This window comes from Ostrinia nubilalis, chromosome 8, assembly GCF_963855985.1.
Source record: "Ostrinia nubilalis chromosome 8, ilOstNubi1.1, whole genome shotgun sequence".
NCBI lineage: Eukaryota > Metazoa > Arthropoda > Insecta > Lepidoptera > Crambidae > Ostrinia > Ostrinia nubilalis.
In genome coordinates, this window is record NC_087095.1 from 6,431,042 (window position 1) to 6,448,092 (window position 17,051).

General features: G+C 39.9%; 1 protein-coding gene across 1 annotated transcript; it reads left to right on the top strand.

Annotated features, from left to right (window-relative positions):
- Positions 1 to 14,971: 14,971 nt before the first annotated feature.
- On the top strand, positions 14,972 to 16,817 carry LOC135074148 (tRNA-specific adenosine deaminase 1). Its single transcript, XM_063968456.1, has 2 exons — positions 14,972 to 16,081; positions 16,325 to 16,817. The coding sequence occupies exons 1-2, from the start codon at positions 15,144 to 15,146 to the stop codon at positions 16,641 to 16,643; spliced, it is 1,257 nt and encodes a 418-aa protein (XP_063824526.1). The 5' UTR covers positions 14,972 to 15,143; the 3' UTR covers positions 16,644 to 16,817.
- The last annotated feature ends 234 nt before the right edge of the window (positions 16,818 to 17,051 follow it).

A 17,051-nucleotide genomic window follows, 5' to 3' on the forward strand; every position in this document is an offset into this window, starting at 1 on the left:
TTTTACTCTACTGTCTATTAAATGAGTTATTGAAGAATAATCTTTGATTATATCTTTAAAACGGATTGCAAAAGGTTGAAGGATGTTAAAGCACTCGGAATTATCTAGCGGTTTTATTTTTTCGCAAATGAATTTGACCTTATCCAGTTCCTGATTAATATTTTGTATATGCGGCCTTATATATGAAATATCTAATGGGATCAGTATCCTTAAATTTCCACTAATGATTTTGGCTTTTCCAATGTAATCAAAATAGATGCCCGAACTTGTGGGTATTGGTGTTATGAAACTTGGCGTAGCCGTAGCCGACACGCTGAAAATAAACAAATTAAAAGTAAGTTCTAACGTCTAGTGATAACTAACCTATTATATTACCTAAACTAAGGAGAACTGGGAAAGACGCCAGCTAATTTCACCTCGTCGCAGTGATGTTTGACGTGACGTCTATTGATTAAAAGAGTGAGGGTATTGTTGTTGTGAACAGCAATAACCTTGTATGGACCTTTCCATATAGGTGAAAGTGCTTTACGCAGTCTTACATGATTTTTTAAATACACAAAGTCTCCCACTTTGTATTTAACTGGACGAGTCCTACTATCGTAGTAACCTTTGGATCTTTCTTTGGATCTTTCGATGTTTTCAACAGCCCGTTCCCAGGATAATTTAAGTCGGTGTTGGAGCATCCGGACGTAGTCGGGATAAGTAGTGAGGTCTTGGCTGTAAATGGAATCGGGAATAAAGGCCTTGTGCCCAAACAGTAGTTCGTAAGGGGTGAAGTTCGTGGTACTATGAACAGCTGAGTTGTAAGCTAGGATAGCCGTGTAAACGTAACGGGGCCAATCATCTTGGTTCTCGTTAACGTAAGACTTCAGGTATTCTTTAAGCGTTGAGTGACTTCTTTCCAGAGCTCCTTGAGTTTGTGGATGATACGGAGTGGACCATATCTGTTTTATTTTGAGGAAGGAACAGGTCTTTTTAAAGAGGTCAGCGGTAAAGTTTGTGCCTTGGTCAGTGAGAATGGAAACTGGGATGCCAAATAGGGAAATGAAGTGGACCAGACAGTCGGTTGTTTCTTCGGAAGAGACACTACGTAAAGGATAAGCTACTGAGAATTTGGTTAGATCATCCTGTATTGTTAGTATATATTTAAGTTTTGCGGGACCTGATTCGGGAAGTGGACCTACAATGTCCAGGGCTATTCTTTGAAAAGGGCTAGTAGAAGTTGTGGTTATCTGCATGGGCGCCTTGTTAGTTCGTCTTAGGGCCTTGTTTTCCTGACAGGAAGTGCAGTTTTTAATATATGATTCTACGTCGCTTTTCATTCCTTTCCAGTAATAGCGTTCTTGGATTCGGCTTAGCATTCGATTGCAACCCAAATGGCCAGCAATCGGGAGGTCGTGATTTTCTCTTAGGATTTTCTTTATTTCACTAAGGCTTGGATGAATTATATTGTTGTGGTAGATATTTACTGTAATATTAGTGTCGTGGAAAAGGTAGACAATGATGTTGTAAATTTTAGCAAAAGAATGTTTTTGGAATGGATTTTTAAAGTCAGGTAATGCGATTTCGATTACGTCATCTGTTGATTCTAATAAGTGGTTTCTTACAGTTTTCAATGTTTGGAATATTTCTGGGTAAGTACACTCGTCAAAGTGGTTTACTTTCGGATAGATGAGATAAATTGATTTATTATTAATGTCAGGGATTCTTTCGAATGAGTATAGTTGTTTTTCTGAATACAGTATTTCTTTGGGGTCTGTAGCTTGTTCAAGAATTTCGGAGATATAGGCATTCGATTCGTCTAAATCGATGGACGTAGGGACTAGTAGGATTTTGGCATGAGATTTCAGAAGGGATTGATTATGTTCTAACACCTTTGTGTTATAATTTCTGTTTTTATTATTGATTTCTTTCAGGAATTTGGAGTAATCATCACCGAGGGCTACGTGTTCTGGACTTGAAGGTAAGTTGGGACTTAGGTTAAGTGTTTCAGGATCTTGCAGGGGAGAGTCAGGCGTTGGGAGGAGCTGAGGTAAGGTATCTTGATTTCCAGGTGATGGATCGGGAGCGTCTAGGAGTGGCTGAGGAGGTAAGTTTTCTTGCATTTCAGGATTGGATTCAGCGGGAATATTTCTACTTGTAGAAGGTCTAGGGTCAGGAGTAGTTGTAGTAGGAATTGCAGGTTCAGGGGATTGAGTCGGGTTAGTTTCTTCGGGACTGGATGGGAATGTGATTTCACGATCATCATCTAGTAGGTCAATGTTAGGTATACTGTCACTATCATTTTCAGAAGTATGCGGGAGCTGAATGTTTAGGTCATCCAGCGTGAGCGGACTAAAAGGTAAGTCATTATTTCCGTTATCAGCGGATTGGATAGGATCAAGTTGATTTGGAGCTTCTAATTGCGGTGGAGAGTCGGTAGGAATTATTGGATTTACAGGATGTCGAGATAATGCGTCAGCATTGGCGTTTACTTTGCCTTTTTTATATTGGATATTATACTCGAACTCTTCCAGTTTTAGGCGCCACCGGACTAAGCGAGACCCGGGGTCCTTGCAATTAAAAAGCCATTGAAGGGGTTTGTGGTCTGTGATGATTGTGAAGCGGGTTCCATAGAGGTAAGGTCGGAACGTTTTGGTGCCGAACAGGATTGCTAGGCATTCCTTTTCAGTCACACTGTAATTGCATTCCGCCTTATTGAGAGTGCGAGATGCGTATGCAATGGGACGGTCTCGTCCCACGGGACCTTGGGATAATATTGCGGATATCGCATAGTTGGAAGCGTCGCAAGTCAGAAGGAAGGGTTGTGTAAAGTCTGGATAAGCTAAAATCGGGGCTGAGACAAGTTTGTTTTTTAGGGATTCGAATGCGAGTTGTTGCTCGTTTTGCCAATTAAAAGGCGTGTCCTTTTTAAGGAGGGAAGTTAAGGGTTTAGCTAGTTTTGAGAAATCTGATATGAATCTCCTATAATAGGAAACTAAACCCAGGAAAGATTTCACATCTTTTGGAGATTGGGGTACTGGAAATTCTGTTACGGCGTTGGTCTTGTCGGGGTTAGGCTTAACGCCATTTTCACTGATGATATGGCCAAGGTAAGCCACTTCCTTCCGGAGGAACTCACACTTGTCCGGCTGGAGTTTTAAATTGAAACTACGGATTCTGTTGAAGACGATTTTGAGGTTGTCGATTTGGGAAAATAGGTCAGGTGAGTACACGACGATATCGTCTAAGTAGACGAAGCATCGTGTACCCTGAAGGCCAGAAAGGCAGTTGTTCATGAGTTTTTGGAAGGTGGATGGCGCATTTTTAAGCCCAAATGGCATCCTATTGAATTGGAAATGTCCCTGAGGGACGGAGAACGCGGTTTTGGGTGCGTCTTCAGGAGATACGAGAATTTGATGGAAGCCAGAGGTAAGATCCAGAGTGCTGAAGTATTTGCTCTTGCCTAGCTGGTCGAGGATTTCATGGATTTGGGGAATGGGATAGGTTTCGCCTATAGTGATGTTGTTCAACTTCCTATAGTCGATGACAACTCTCCATTTTCGTCTTCCTTGGGAATCTAGTTTTTTGGGAACTATCCATATGGGAGAGCTCCACGGCGATGAAGAGGGCTCGATAATATTTTGGTCAAGCATTTGGTTGATTTGCGATTCTACCTCCTGCTTATGGCATTCTGGGAATCTGTAGGATTTGGTGTGAACGGGTTCGTCGACTGTAGTTTTGATTTTGTGGTCGAGAGCAGTGGTGAAAGTTAATTGATCGTCTGGCAAGTGGAAGATATCTGAGTATTGGGAGCAGAGATCTATAAGAGCATCTCTCTCTTCTTGGTTCAAGTGATTTGCTCTGAGTGAATTTATAACTTCTTCAGTTCGTTTGGATGTCGTTTGTCTACTAGTATGGACAGGATACGCAGAGGTATGAAGAGGTTCTAGGTGAAGATTGAGATTGGTTTTGATATTTATTGGCTGTTCTGAAGTATTGGCGACTGTTATGTTAATTTTATCATTTTCCTTGACTTTTACTAAGCAGTTTGATATTAGTAGGTTCTGAGATATATGCTGATCTAGAATGACACCTTCTTTAAGGTCAGGATTAGAAACTGAACACTCTATTACTTTCTCTGAGCGTGCTGGAACGGTGTAATAAGGATCCGTAAAGAATAACTTCAGGATATGTTTTCCAAGCTTCAGGGCTTCGCGCGTGAAGTCGATGCTGCCATTGAATTGGTTAAGGAGGTCGTTACCCACGATGCCGTCGTAGGGGAAATCAATGTCTCCCACTACGTGGAATTTGTGTTTGATGGAAACTTTGGGTTTATCTTTTAAGTATAACGCCAAATTAAGTGAGCCCAACGTTGGGACGGATTCGTCAGCAGAGTTAAAGCCCTTAAGTTTGAGCTTTTCCTCGTTCAGCGGAGTTTGAGGTTTGATACACGACTTTTTGAGTAGGCTTATTGAAGAACCTGTGTCAATTAAAAGCGACAGTGGCATTTCAGAAGCGGCTGTGTTGATAACAACGTGTGGTAACGATTTGATTGAGGGATCAAATGATATTTCGTAAATTTGTGTGTTTTTTTCAGTTAGCGGAGTCGTCAGGGAAGGCCTGCGCTTGGGTGTAGTAGATTTTGCATTCGGTACAGTGGTTGACTTTGATTCAGCGGATACAGAGGATACGGTGGTTGACTTTGATGCAGTGGATACGGTGGTCGCCTTTGGTTTGGCGGATACAGTGGATGCAGTGGATACAGTGGTCGCCTTTGGTTTGGCGGATACAGTGGATGCAGTGGATACAGTGGTCGCCTTTGGTTTGGCGGATACAGTGGATGCAGTGGATACAGTGGTCGCCTTTGGTTTGGCGGATACAGTGGGTACAGCGGTCGCCTTTGGTTCGGCGGATACAGTGGATACAGTGGATACAGTGGATGCAGTGGATACAGTGGATGCAGTGGATACAGTGGGTGTCTTTTCATTTGGAATCAGGGTTGGTTTGCGTTTTGGACTCGCGGGACACCGCCGGGAGTCCACTACTCGTTTAAATTTTCTGAGGGATTGAAGTCAACTTCGTCATGACCCTCGTCGTCCTCCTGTTGGTCCTGGTTGAAGTTGACCCTACGGAACTGAGGATTTGGGGTGTTGAATGGAGGCCTTTGACCCCTCATTCTGTTATTGTATTCTCGTTTTCGACAGACGTCGATAGTGTGCCCTGGGGCTTTGCAGTATCGACATACGACAGTGGAGTTGGAACCCGAAGGTTGAGGTTGAGATTGAGATTGAGAACTTTGTTGTTGGTTGTTGAAATTCTGACGGGGTTTCGTGAATCGATTATTGTTATTGTTGTTGGGTCTTTGGTCGGGAACAGGTTTTTTGTATAGAGTCTGTTGTATCCGTTCTTCGGATACGGCGAGGTTTACGGCTTCGTTGAGGGTTGATGGTGAGCGACATCTCACTATATTGGAGATACGGGGATGTAATCCCATTAAGAAATGGTGGAGAGCGAGATCCTCCATTGCGGCTGTCCTACCGGGAATTTCTTTGATTTTAGTTTGCGACAACGATATCTCCGTCAGGAGTTGGGACAGGCATGTCTCGACTCGGAGCGCGTACTGGCTGACGTTTTCATTACCGCCCTGCTTACTCTCCTGGAGGTCCATTAGCAGGTGCGCATAATGTTTACGCTCACTGAATTGAGTTTTCAAGAATTCCTTCAATTGTTCCCAATTGGTGAATTCTTTTATGGAGCACGCGACTTCCGCTTTCCCTTGAAGTTGGCATAATATGTATTTAAAAACTATATGTTTTTGGGTTTCCGTGGCTAAGTTGTAGGCGTTGTTGCAGTTTATGATAAAAGAGTTTAAGGTTTCTCTACTGCCATCGTATGACTTTATGAATTTTAGGAGGATACTGAGGTCTAAATTCATTGCAATAGTTGAGGGAGCAGGTTTTCTGCCCCTTTTTTCCCTTTGGACGTCCGCTACTGGGCTTGTGGCTCTATCGTCCTCCGACATTGGCAAGTCCACGTCTACCGGTACGGGGAGCACGTCCTTGGGTACTCTGAACTCTGATTTTGACATTTTGAATTGATGTAAAGTTAAACTTCTTAAACCGTAAATGATTACAAAAGGAATACACGATAAAATTGGTCACAACGCCACACAAAGAATTGAATCAATTGAATATTAGATAAGGTACAAAGAACAAAGGCCAGACTCACTACAATGTTGCGTAGACGGCGAACGTGAGCGCGACGATGGGAAGCGGCTGCATTCCGGAGCGATAAGGGCGTCTCAGGCACGGTGTTACGCGTTGATTGTCTTGAGTTAGGATGATATTTATTTCAGGTTGCGGCAAATCGGGATACGGCGGAGCAGGATACAGCGATGAGATTCTTCTTCAGGATGCAGTGGAGATGGTAAGTATTTTCTTTCAGGGCCAGCGATGATGGTGAGTTCGACGACGGTTGCGGGACACAGCGGGAACAGTGGGACACAGCAGATACAGCGGGACACAGTGGGACACGGTGAAATGTAGCGGGACACGAAGAGGTACAGCGATGATGCAGTGTGATGCGACGAGAAACGGTGAGATACGGCGAGATACAGTGAGATACGGTGAGATTCTGAGTTCGAACTTGGATCACTTGCACACACACTGTTTGTTCACTATACTATACTTCGGACGCGGTACCGAGGATTTTATAAATCCCTTGAGCTGCCACCAATGTTAGGCCGGGCTTTGATAGAGTCTTTTTAAAAAAGGCTAATTATTCTGGCTAAAATAAAATACAATGATTGGATTTGAAAGAGGCAGCCGTCACGCACGAGTGGTAGCGAAGAACTGGCGAGCCCGTGAAGCGGGCGAGCCAACTCGGGCAAAAATGCTGATGCCGCAGGATTTTCTGGGCATCAGGGGTTTTATGTACATCAGAGGGATGTAACAGGACGAACAATGTTTACTTTGGCACAGACAATATAAGTAATACTAGCTTATACCTAACACTCATAGTCGTAAAAAGAATGCATATTCATAATTTGAGAACCTACTGTATGCTGTACGCTCACTGGGATCTAACCGTGTACACATAAAGATATCCTCGAGACGAGAAATTCATTATCATCGCCAGGACAGGGGTGGGCCAAGTACGGTCCAGGGCTTCATCCGCGACCCACCAATGATGGCAAAATCCTTATATCTTTCCATGTTGCATGTTCCTTAAGGTAGGTACTTAATATCTTTTCATGTCTCGGTTATTATCACTAACTTGTTTACGGCAGACGCAGTTCATATTGAGTAACTTAGGATAAGCAGTTTTTTACTGCTTTTTTACTTGTCGCAACCCCGAATCATTGACGACTACAGTCATGTACCTTTGGCCTTCCCAATTTTTTATGCAACAAAAGGTAGGCATTTGACCGTAAATGCAGTAAAAGGCTAGGTGAATAACCTGATGAAAAAGATAGAGCCATCATAACTTTGCCCACCCCTGGGCTAGGCTGTATGGATCCACACGGTCAGTTAGGCACGCTCGTAAATTGTCATATTAACCACCGCTTAATTTATTTCAAATCGGCTTACATCCCGGTGTTGCATTAAGACAGCATCAGCTATGAAATTGAGTCGTCGGCTTACCCAATGTTATGGATATTACGTTTCATTTCCTTGATTTTCTGCAGGCGACGCACGGTGTTAGATATTAATGTGATTATGAATGGAATAAACGCCTGTTCAGTAGGCTACTTACGACGAGTACGCCACAGTTTAATTTTTATTTCAACGCCTTAGTTCTACGATTTGCATGCTAACTTTTTGCCGCACCTTTACCTACTTGAGGTACTTAGACCAACTGAATAAAAGCTAACAGTTGGTTAGTTTTTGAACTTATTTTTCTCCAAGCTCCTTTTTAAAGATTTTCTTTGAGTTTCTAATAATGAATTGAGTTTTTAATTTCAATTGGTGCCTAGATGGGCATTGTTTATGTGGCATTTAATAATTTAAATAAAACCCAGACGGGAAACTATCTTGCAGCCTCGCCCGTGATCATGGAGCCTGATTAGGTGTCTGCACAGGAACACCATGCCAAGAGTAATAACATGAAATAGTATAGAGTGGAGAGCATTACTGTTGCATTACCTATCAGATGCCGTGCTGCCCGGAACGTGCGGCGTGCTAATGTGAACTCGGCACGATTCAGATTTGTTATCAAGCATTGAAACCCAGACATACTGCACAACTGCTTTTATATAATTTGATAGCATTAAATGGTCGCTGTAAATACGGTACAGCTTGTTAGCTCTGTATCTGGCTGATTTATTCGATATATTAGAAAACTGTTAGTGTTCCCAGTCGGCGATGGTAAGGTACAAATCGTGAGGGAAACTATTTTGCATGTTGGAAGTTCAGTGACTGCTTATCAGTAGGTATTAGAGACCTGAAAACAATGAGGAAATTAGGATGTCTCAGTCCATGCTTTGGGTTTATTTAGGTAGATAGACTCAAAGTCTTTCATTCAGAAAGATGAATATTTTATCTACAATTTGTATCGTGATCTTTAATAAGCTCTTTCTCAAAAAGAAACTGAGGTATTCCCAGTTTTGTACTTTTTGAAAACCTTTTTTATTCATCATAAGCCCATCTCGTCGATTGGTTTCGGATTAAAAGCCCATCAAAGAGCTCGCACATTAATTGACAAAGCATAAGATAAATCGGCTTACCTATCAGCAGCGCAGTTTCCAATCGATCGTTTAACCCTACTTGACCCCAGCAATGGGCTACGGATCATTTTGCACTTTGTCTTCATCGTCAGCAAGGCCAATGTCAATGTCACGAGCATAAACGTGGGACACTGTGACACCTATTCACTTCGGAACGATCTGCGTAAGAGACGCAATCATAAATGCGAGAGCTTGCGCAACCTAAGCTGATGCCAGTCAATAATTGTCTGTTAGTCTAATTTCCAATCGCGCTTATCTAAAGTGATTAATAACTTCTGATTCAAATATTAGAATTTACTAACCAATTAGGTACATGGTCTTTTCGTAATATGGACCTCACTACTAGCATCCACTAGGTACTACTTACGTACTACTAGTCAAAACTTTTGACTTCTCTTTATAAGATTCAAGTCGGATGATGGTTCCCAACCCATACCCTGCCGTCAGATCATACTATCATCATACGAGCATTACTGATTACCTACCTACAAGTAGGTAACGTTAATGATCATCATTCAAAATGAATGCGATTAAAAATAAGGAAAGTGAGAAATGCCGCAATAAATCTGATGCACTTTCATCGGTACCCCGCCGGTTATGGGGATGCAGATTACGACGGCAACAAGGCCAAGTGACATGTTTTATTAATGTGTTTTATCAATCATACATTTTATAAACTCGCTCGAAAAGAAATTAACAAACTCCAAAGCAGCCGATATAGTTTCTCTCGCGAAATATCATTTTATTAAGTTAAGCAATGAATAACTGCTACTTAACAGAATCTGCTTGCCGCACCCCGCGTACATTTACTAATATCGTATTTAGATAAGGTTCCAGGTAAAATTTGGAAACAGTTTCTCAACTATTTACCCCATATTCAGGCAGGAGTACCTCAGGGATCGGTTTTGGGTCCAGTTCTATACCTACCTTCACTATTTATTTACTTACACTGCCGTGTGCCGACCACCTGCCCACCTTAAATCAAATTATAAAATTAAATTAGGCAAGAAGAAAAAGACAGATAAATTTAATAAGTATGTTCAGTTCAGTTCACTGGTCTTCAAGAAAAAAAATGAGTGTTCGATTATGAAATCCTTGATCGATTTGCAGCAAAATATGACGCGGCGTACGAAGCCTTTTGTTCCCCCGAGGTGCGGGTCTCAGCAGGGGTCCTCTCTGCACCGAGCGATTTCAATTTGTACTATTGCATAATTTTGGGAAACTTTTCTCGTGTTGCATTATGAATGGTGATCAACGGAGATGCCAGATAAAAACTTCCCAAACATTGCACAACTGTTTTGCTAGACGACCTTGTAGTGCAGTTTGCAATTGAAAAGGTGAATACGTTTTCTTTGGCGCTATTGAAATCTGTTTTGTTTGGAACTTCAGTGGGTAGGTGTTTAGATAAGTACTTGCAGATTTCACCCTGTGCGTCCACGCGTACTGTGAGACCTTATAGTAATGTATGTAAATACGGGCGTAAATGATAAGTTAATAATGGTTAAAAATTATAGACTTATGATGATGAAAGCGACAAACTAAAAATGAGAAAAATATTAGAAAATGTCAGAATTAAAGAACTCAAAGATTGCACAGGTACTTATCTCAGATAAGTTACATCGTCGTATCGCTGAGTAAATTATGGATAAGCAGAAAATCAATTGCTGTTCTCAACTGCAGGCTGAAGTTAGAACAATGGTAACAATACACTTCCTGTTAGTTCCTGTATTATTATTACAACCAATGGTGGTTAAGTAACCCAGTACAGTACAGTCTGTCGTAAAATTGTTGAAGGAAGGTGGATGCTACATTGCGTACACCTTTTTTGTATGAGTGTATATTTTTAGAGCAGTGGCGGCGTAGCATGGGTTGGTCCCCCCCCCCCCCCCCCGTCAGAAGTCCTATGGCACCCCCTGGTACCCCCCCAGGATTTTGGGGTTACCTACCGATTGAAAGACAATCACACCCCCCACCCTCCCGTATCATGACATTGACCGCAGATTTCCCATGCAGATATGCCAGTGAGTACTAATCTGCGCGACTTGTGTCACCCCCTGATGCTTGGCACCCGGGGCGGACCGCCCCCACCGCCCCCCCCCCCCCCCTTACGCCGCTACTGTTTTAGAGGATTTCCTACGATCCATGTCTCGAAAGCAAATCATAGATTTACATTTCAACGAAAACTGTTGATCGTTTCCCTTTTAGTACGAAATTTTAATTCCCTGGTGTATATTTAGGTACCTAACGATTCACCGAAAACCAATTTATTTACTTATGTATCCTTATTTCGTCGAATGTTAATAATATATTTTAACCGATAATAATTATAGTCTATGGTTGGTTAGGTACTGTACTTCTAAATTTTTAGATTGAAAGTAGGTAAATGTTTTTAAAGTCGCTAAAGTATCTTGATGACGAAGATGATTAAAATTCAATAAAAAGAGAATTTTTAAGCGTCTGTCTGTACAGTCAGATGGTTTATGGCAAGCGTGCATTTAATTCCACGATACTGCAACAGGAAGCTCGAAGCCTTACACCTCGCGTAATTTGAGAGAACAGGGTTTGAAAACCCCACAAATGAGGCCTAATACGCCTCACCTGGGTTTTAATTCACAGTCATTTGTACATTCCACCAAGCAAATTGGTTGCAAAGGCGCCAAAGGAGATGAGAAATTCGTTAAGACAAAAACTGAGTTACTTACCTTAATGCAAATTATGGGTATGGGAGTGGTGGGACCCACTAATCACTGTTTTCTATATTAGGATTTTAAGTTTTGTTTTGTACTTATGCTATGTTGGATAATGTCATTTAAGTATTTGTATGTAATACAGGGCGTTGAGTCGCAAAAATGGCATTTCCCAAGAGTAAAAAAAAGTTTAGGAAGCCTAGGTTTTAAATCAATGAAAATGAAACAACTTGTCATAGGAAGTTAATTAAAAGTTCGAGGTTTACAAGATTGTCCGATCTTCTATTTAAAATGTTCATTATTTTGCGTGCTACTGTTTTATTAAAAGCATTTTTTTTTATTTAGAAAGGACAGCAGCTGAAATTCTCTTGCCAAGTTAGTAGTAACACAGAATAAGTACCTAATAGTACCAACGTACTCGTAAGTTCTTATAGGTACCTATATATGTGTTTACTTGTTGCCCTTTTGAACGTAAACATTAAACCGAATCGATAATCGGTTTAAACACCCCAAAATAAAAGTATTAATCGTCGAATTTATGATATAATGATAAAAGTATTGGTCGCCATTAAGTTGTCTGACATATTAATTAGCGGCAACTTCCGCGGGATCAATTGCTGCAATCTCATTTACCTTCGATGTTATTATGTATTTCCTTTGTCTTTTATTGATTTCATGACCAAAATTCGTTTCCTGTTGTAGTTTAGGTGACTGCTTGTATTTCTTGACAATCAAACAATTCTACTTGAATTATTTTAATATTTCAAAACAGAAGTAATTTTCCACTGCCTCTCAGATTTTTTGTATTAACAGGGACCTTAAAAGGGGCATACGTTTTAGTCATTTCACTTGTTACTTTTATTTTTTATGATTGGAACGAAACATTTGAAAGGTCAAACACGTCGTCACCTACATCATTCGAATAAAAATAACAAAAGTAGAAATGTGACTATCGCTCAACTGACTCAAATCGTCCCTTACGTTCTTGAATTAAGGTCCAAGATGTAAACAATTCTGATTTCTGACCCCGATGGTATCGATTATTCAAATTTAAATAAAATCGATTTATTGAACTCATCAACATCGGGGGCGTTCTGATATTTTTAATCTTGCGTGTTGTGGGGTAAGCACTGCTTTGATATTCAAATTGGTGTGGAGATCGGCTGTCACTGCGTCGTAATGAGCCGTGGAATGACAAACTACCCTCTTATACAACGCCCACAAGTGGTCACTATAATAAGGCTGCGATGCCACGAATGCCTGTATCCGGCGATCCGGTGATGAATGCTGGTGTTATACATCGCTGGCCCTTGTTAGTTGCGGCATTTAGGAAGTAGCTTAGTATTGTTTAACGAAAGCTGCTTTCGAGCAAACTATGCATCGATTGATGTCAGCTCACGAACGAAGGTAATGGTACGTTAAAGAGAAAATCATTTAGAAACGATCATCCATAATGCTAAGACCCATTTCGTTTTGAACTGTACCTACGTGAAATATTGCCACGTCTGATTAAGGTACCAATAGTATGATAACGGGTATAAGTAAGTAGGCACTATCTTACAGTAAAATAGGCACTTACGTGCTTAGGTTAAATTGCCTACCAAACTAAATTATAAAGTTGAAAATTGCTGAATCCATGGAACTAAAAAACTCGTCTATCATCAATTATTAATTATTGTCGTGATGATTCTTGATAAAATAACGAGGGGTTTCGCTAAAATGCTATTTCTGCAAGCAATTTGTTACAGCAATTTTAACGCTAGTGTCCGGTGCTATAATAACATGATTGCTTACAAGTTTTGTGAAAAATCACTTAAACCACACTCACGGGGTACGGCGGCTATTAGGCGATATTACAGTCCCGGTTCCAGACATAATCTGTGGTCCCGTTACCGTCCCAACGGTGATGTGGTTGGTGATTGATGGACGCTTATTGTTCCCGCCTAAATTGGATGAGCTTGCGTCCCACGTAACTAATACTGATAGGTACAATTAAAACGATTTATCGGTTTTAGATTGTAATGACTTCGACGTGTTTACGGTCAGAGCACCGGTGAAGAATTTATTTGTTTGATTTTAGCACATTATTAAAGTTAACTGTTTTGGTCTGTGTTGCATCTTTAGAAAAAGCTAAACATTATGATTGTGCTACGAGTGGGCTTACCACATAATCAAGGGAACAAAGGGGATCGAACTACCGACCCTCAAACTGACAATCTGACCCTGATACCGCGCTTTTCGGCTATTATCATCTCCAATATCTGCGTTGGAAGTCTAAAAACTTTTCCAACTTTTATACTTAAGCAAAAGTCACTCACATGCTCTTAGTCCACTCACTAGTTATAATACCAAGAACTAAAATTGTTTCCGTCTTGGCTCAGATTTTCAAATGAGATAGTCCCACTACGATTAGGGATGGGTAGTGGGTAAAAACCCATTTCACCCGATTGGGTTAAAACTGGGTGATTTTTACCCATTATCACCCATTCTGGTGGGTGAAAACAAAAATAGCGTTTTTTTAAAGTGAGAAGTGGTATTTGTCGCTAAGGGGGCGTTCTAGTGTTACGTAATGCAATCTGGGGGGAGAGGAGGTCTTGAAAAACGTTACAATGCGTTACAGTGGCGGAAGGGCGGTTCGATTTCAAGTGTTTAAGCAGAAGTACTTTGTAGTTGGTGTTGTTATTTGTAACTTTATACCGTAATGTCATCAAAGAGAGAGTTTGGCATCTTTGGCATTCCCCCCCCCCCCCCCCCCCTCCATGTCCTTGCCCATGATCACAAATATTGTGTTCCTACTAAATTTCTTCTAAATCGGTTCAACGATTCTTGAAATAACACCATTTTATAAAATAATTGGTCACATCATCATAACGTGATCAATTTTACGATTTGGCCACGATATAAATGCATATAAGTGTTAAATTTGACTTATTACTTATTAATCAATAAACTTAAATGAGAAAAATTCAATAAAAATAAAGAAAAGATACCAATTGAAATAATTATAAAGTTATTTGTTTTCACCCGGTGTAAACACCCACGGGTGGAATGAAACGGGTTTTTATTGGGTTTTTACCCTCATGTGGGTTTTCACCCGGGTGGAAACCCATCTCTAACTACGATTGATTGCTGTCGCGGGTTGGTGACCGCGACGACCACGACAGAAAACAGCAGAGGGCTATGATGTACCTATGCAAAAAAATAGACTGTTTGAAACAAAATATATTAGGGTAGGTATTGGTTCATAATCATACATAGCACATTATGTTTAATTTGATTTCATGGTCATGGCCACTTTCGATTATGTTGAAGTTGATTCTCACTACGGCTTACCGCTACCTAAGTAAAAAAAAATGGTAAGCTAGATTGTGCAAGCAATACTTGTTTTTTTTCTTTCGATTCACTTTACAGATTGTTTTTTCATTTACGCTTTTTATAATAAAAAATCTAATGATGCACATAGGCTGAATAGTGTTAATAATCTTTGCGTCGTGCCATCTCGACGATGATCACTCGGTGACGTTTCTTATATACCTGACGTCGGTGACAGTTGACTGACACTTGCTTGACACTTGGCACCACAACAACAACATGTGAAATTGTGAATTAATGTGAAATTGTGCTTATAATCGTGAGATTCATATAATTCGTAGTTATTTCCACGTTTTTGCATTAAATATTATTTATTTGGTTTCATCTTTACTGTCACAATCATTATACAAATCATGATTTTGTGAGGACAACCCAAGATGTCATTTGATTTTGATGAATCTGTCGCTGATAGAGCTGTGAAAAAGTTTCTTGAGGTGTATGAGAAACTCCCAAACAGTGGTAAACCAAATTACGATGAATACACTGTTTTATCTGGCATCTTGTTGTTCGATAGATCAACAGGTTATACGGAAGTGATATCGATAGGTACCGGCACAAAGTGTATAAGTGGTGCTAAACTCTCTCCCCTAGGAAATATCCTAAATGATAGCCATGCTGAAATTATAGCTCGAAGAGGGCTATTAGTATACCTTTACGAAGCTATGAAAAGAACTGCAGAAGGGCAGATGACCGTGTTAAAAATGGCAAATGGTAAGTTTGAATTGCCTAGCAATTATGAATTGCACTTCTATACATCACAACTGCCGTGTGGTGATGCTACTATATTGCCTACTGTTAAACTTGCACCAGACGAAGAATGTTTACCATTAGAGTCAAATAAACGCAAGGCTGATGATGATATTTCCGATATTGACAAAAAGAAAGAGCTAAGAGTGATCCCAGATGTCTTTAGAACTGGAGCTAAATGCCTTCCTCACTGTGAGCAAGATACTAAAGAACCCGGAGATACATATCACTTGCTCGGCCAAGTTAGAACAAAGCCGGGACGTGGTGAAAGGACTTTATCTGTGTCGTGTACTGACAAAATTGCAAAATGGATGCATTTAGGTTTACAAGGCAGTCTTATGGGGTTATTGTTTAATAAACCAATTTATTTAAAGTCCATCATTATTGGAGGAGGGGTGCCTTTTAGCCAAGAATGTTTGAAAAGAGCCCTGGTTTTAAGAAATCCAAATTTTACAATAGAAAATATACCAACATTTGAGCAGTCATCCGTGGTGTTCCCCCACAAGAAATCTGAAACCAGATATAAGGCTGGACCTACCAGTATCATTTGGGTTAATCTTGATAATGGGTAAGTTAAGAGTATCTTAGATATTTGTATCCTTATCTAACTACATTTCAGTGTCTACCTTGTTTTTCCCTTAGTTGAGAAAAAAACATATTTGCACACTGACTATCCAATTGATTTTCATTTCTTATTTTTGCGCTACTTTAATGATTTTGATGAGCAGTATCAGACACTATGTATAAATAATATAAATCGATTTATTATTATGTATTTGATAACTTACTAAAATTACATACTTTTTTTCAGTTACCCTGAAGTTGCATGTTTTGGAATAAGAAGGGGAACAACAAAAAAGCATATAAATTATGAAAGAACGTTTCTAAGTATATGTAAATATGTATTATATCAACGATTTGTAGAAGTACTGTTATTGCTTGATAAGGATACTGTTCCTGGAACTGAAGCTGTCTTGACTATACCCTACAACAAAATGAAGAGGAAAAACAAATGGTATTATGAAAAATGGGAAATAGTTAAGGAGGTATTTTTCAAAGCATGGACTAAAAAACCAGATATGTGGGACTTTTGTGCAGATTCTAAACTGATGGGAGTCAAACCATGTTAAGGGCTGTAGATTTGTAAAGTGTTTTTTTACTGCCATGTCATTTGATCAAATACTGTGATAAATGAAATCAACAAACAAAGTTGATAAAGTTGTTAATTAATTTATATGAAAATGTATTGATGCATAATTACCTAAAAGTGACCTAAGTAAGTTTAATACATTGATTTTGTTACACTCTATGTTATTATTTACCTGTACTCCTCTTTCAAATAAGAAAACTTAAATAAATACCTAAAAATAATTTAGTTTTGTGTAAGTTCAAGTTGTGGAAAAAAGTAAACTGTCTTACCACATGACATAAGCCACTGAACCGATTTAGATAAGATTTGGTATGGGTAAGTATAGTTGAATATAAGATACCTACAGTGTTCTTTGACTTCTTTGTTCCCAATTTGAAAATCACGTGGG

Coding starts and splice junctions, on each gene's coding strand:
- LOC135074148 (XM_063968456.1), top strand. CDS start 15,144: ATGTCATTTGATTTTGATGAATCTGTCGCTGATAGAGCTGTGAAAAAG. Junction 16,082..16,324: donor TGGGTTAATCTTGATAATGG/GTAAGTTAAGAG, acceptor ACTTTTTTTCAG/TTACCCTGAAGTTGCATGTT.